The 1,735-nt window shown below is 57.6% G+C and overlaps 1 protein-coding gene across 1 annotated transcript; it reads left to right on the top strand.

Annotated features, from left to right (window-relative positions):
• Nucleotides 1–192: 192 nt before the first annotated feature.
• Nucleotides 193–1,728, top strand: LOC104410252 (chromodomain-helicase-DNA-binding protein 8-like; the record flags this gene model as incomplete). The annotated part of the gene is made up of 3 exons (XM_010020363.1): nt 193–314; nt 414–657; nt 1,552–1,728. Coding segments are annotated over 3 exons (543 nt in total), but the record flags the coding sequence as incomplete, so codon positions are not given.
• Between the last annotated feature and the right edge of the window lie 7 nt (nt 1,729–1,735).

Here is a 1,735-nt window from a genome sequence, read left to right as displayed (position 1 = left end):
TCAATATATCCCAATGGGGCTGGGCCTGAATGTGCTTTTGGGCTTCTTGGTGGCATCTGGAGGGGTTTGGTGGCATCTAAGGGGGGTTTGGCCTCAATATATCCCAATGGGGCTGGGCCTGAAGGTGTGTTTGGGCTTCTTGGTGGCATCTGGAGGGCTTCCCCCCCATGTCCTCTCGGTTCCTCCCCCCAGCCCCGTCCTCAGGCCGGTTCGTGGCAGAAGCTGGAGTTGTCCCACGAGTACAAGAACCACAACCAGCTGCGGGAGTATCAGCTGGAAGGGGTCAACTGGCTCCTCTTCAACTGGTACAACCGGTGAGCGGTGGGACGGAGCTGCTTGGAGAAGACCTCTCGGGTGGCCGAGTCAAGGCGGGGGTGGGGGCCTCCAACCTCGTGTCTTCTGCTCCTCGCAAGGCAAAACTGCATCTTGGCCGACGAGATGGGCTTGGGGAAGACCATCCAGTCCATCGCCTTCCTTCAAGAGGTCTACAAAGGGGGCATCCATGGTCCCTTCTTGGTCATCGCCCCCTTGTCCACCATCACCAACTGGGAGAGGGAGTTCAACACGTGGACGGAGATGAACACCATCGTCTACCACGGCAGCTTGGCCTCCAGGCAGATGATCCAGCAGTACGAGATGTACTGCAAGGACCCCAGGGTGAGCGGTGGCTTGGGCAGCTGCTCCCGTGGCTCCTCCATGGGACAAGGGGGAGCTCCAGAGCTTCGGCCCCTCTCGGCGGCGGCCAGGTTTGGGGGGGGTGTCCCAGAGCTTCATCCCGACCTTGGGTCCACCTCCGGAACGCCGTCCCACCTCCTTATCTTCACCCCAAACTTCCATCCCACGTCCATATCTTCACCCCAGAACTCCATCCCACTTCCATATCTTCATCCCAACCTTGGTCCCACCTCTGAAACTCCATCCCACCTCCATATCTTCACCCCAGAACTCCATACAACCTCCATATCTTCATCCCAACTTTGGTCCCACCTCTGAAACTCCATCCCACCTCCATATCTTCACCCCAGAACTCCATACAACCTCCATATCTTCATCCCAACTTTGGTCCCACCTCTGAAACTCCATCCCACCTCCTTATGTTCACCCCAAATCTCCATCCCACCTCCATATCTTCACCCCAGAACTCCATACAACCTCCATATCTTCATCCCAACTTTGGTCCCACCTCTGAAACTCCATCCCACCTCCTTATGTTCACCCCAAATCTCCATCCCACCTCCATATCTTCACCCCGGAACTCCATACAACCTCCATATCCTCATCCCAACCTTGGTCCCACCTCCGAAACTCCATCCCACTTCCATATCTTCACCCCAAACCTCCACCCCACCATCAAACCTCCACCCCAAGGTCCATCCCACCTCCAAAACTCCATCCCATCTCCATATCTTCCCCCCAAACCTCCACCCCACCATCAAACCTCCACCCCAAGCTCCATCCCACCTCCGAAACTCCATCCCACCTCCATATCTCCCCCCCAAACCTCCATCCCACCACCCCTCCTTGACGCAGGGCCTTCCCCCCACCCCATAGGGCCGCCTCATCCCCGGTGCCTACAAGTTTGATGCCCTCATCACCACCTTTGAGATGATCCTGTCCGACTGCCCCGAGCTGCGGGAGATCGAGTGGCGCTGCGTCATCATCGACGAGGCCCATCGCCTCAAGAACCGCAACTGCAAGCTCCTCGACAGCCTCAAGCACATGGACCTGGTGAGGG

Source organism: Nestor notabilis, unplaced genomic scaffold (assembly GCF_000696875.1).
Source record: "Nestor notabilis isolate BGI_N333 unplaced genomic scaffold, ASM69687v1 scaffold6758, whole genome shotgun sequence".
Classification (NCBI taxonomy): Eukaryota; Metazoa; Chordata; class Aves; order Psittaciformes; family Psittacidae; genus Nestor; species Nestor notabilis.
This window is presented reverse-complemented; position numbering and strand designations above follow the sequence as displayed.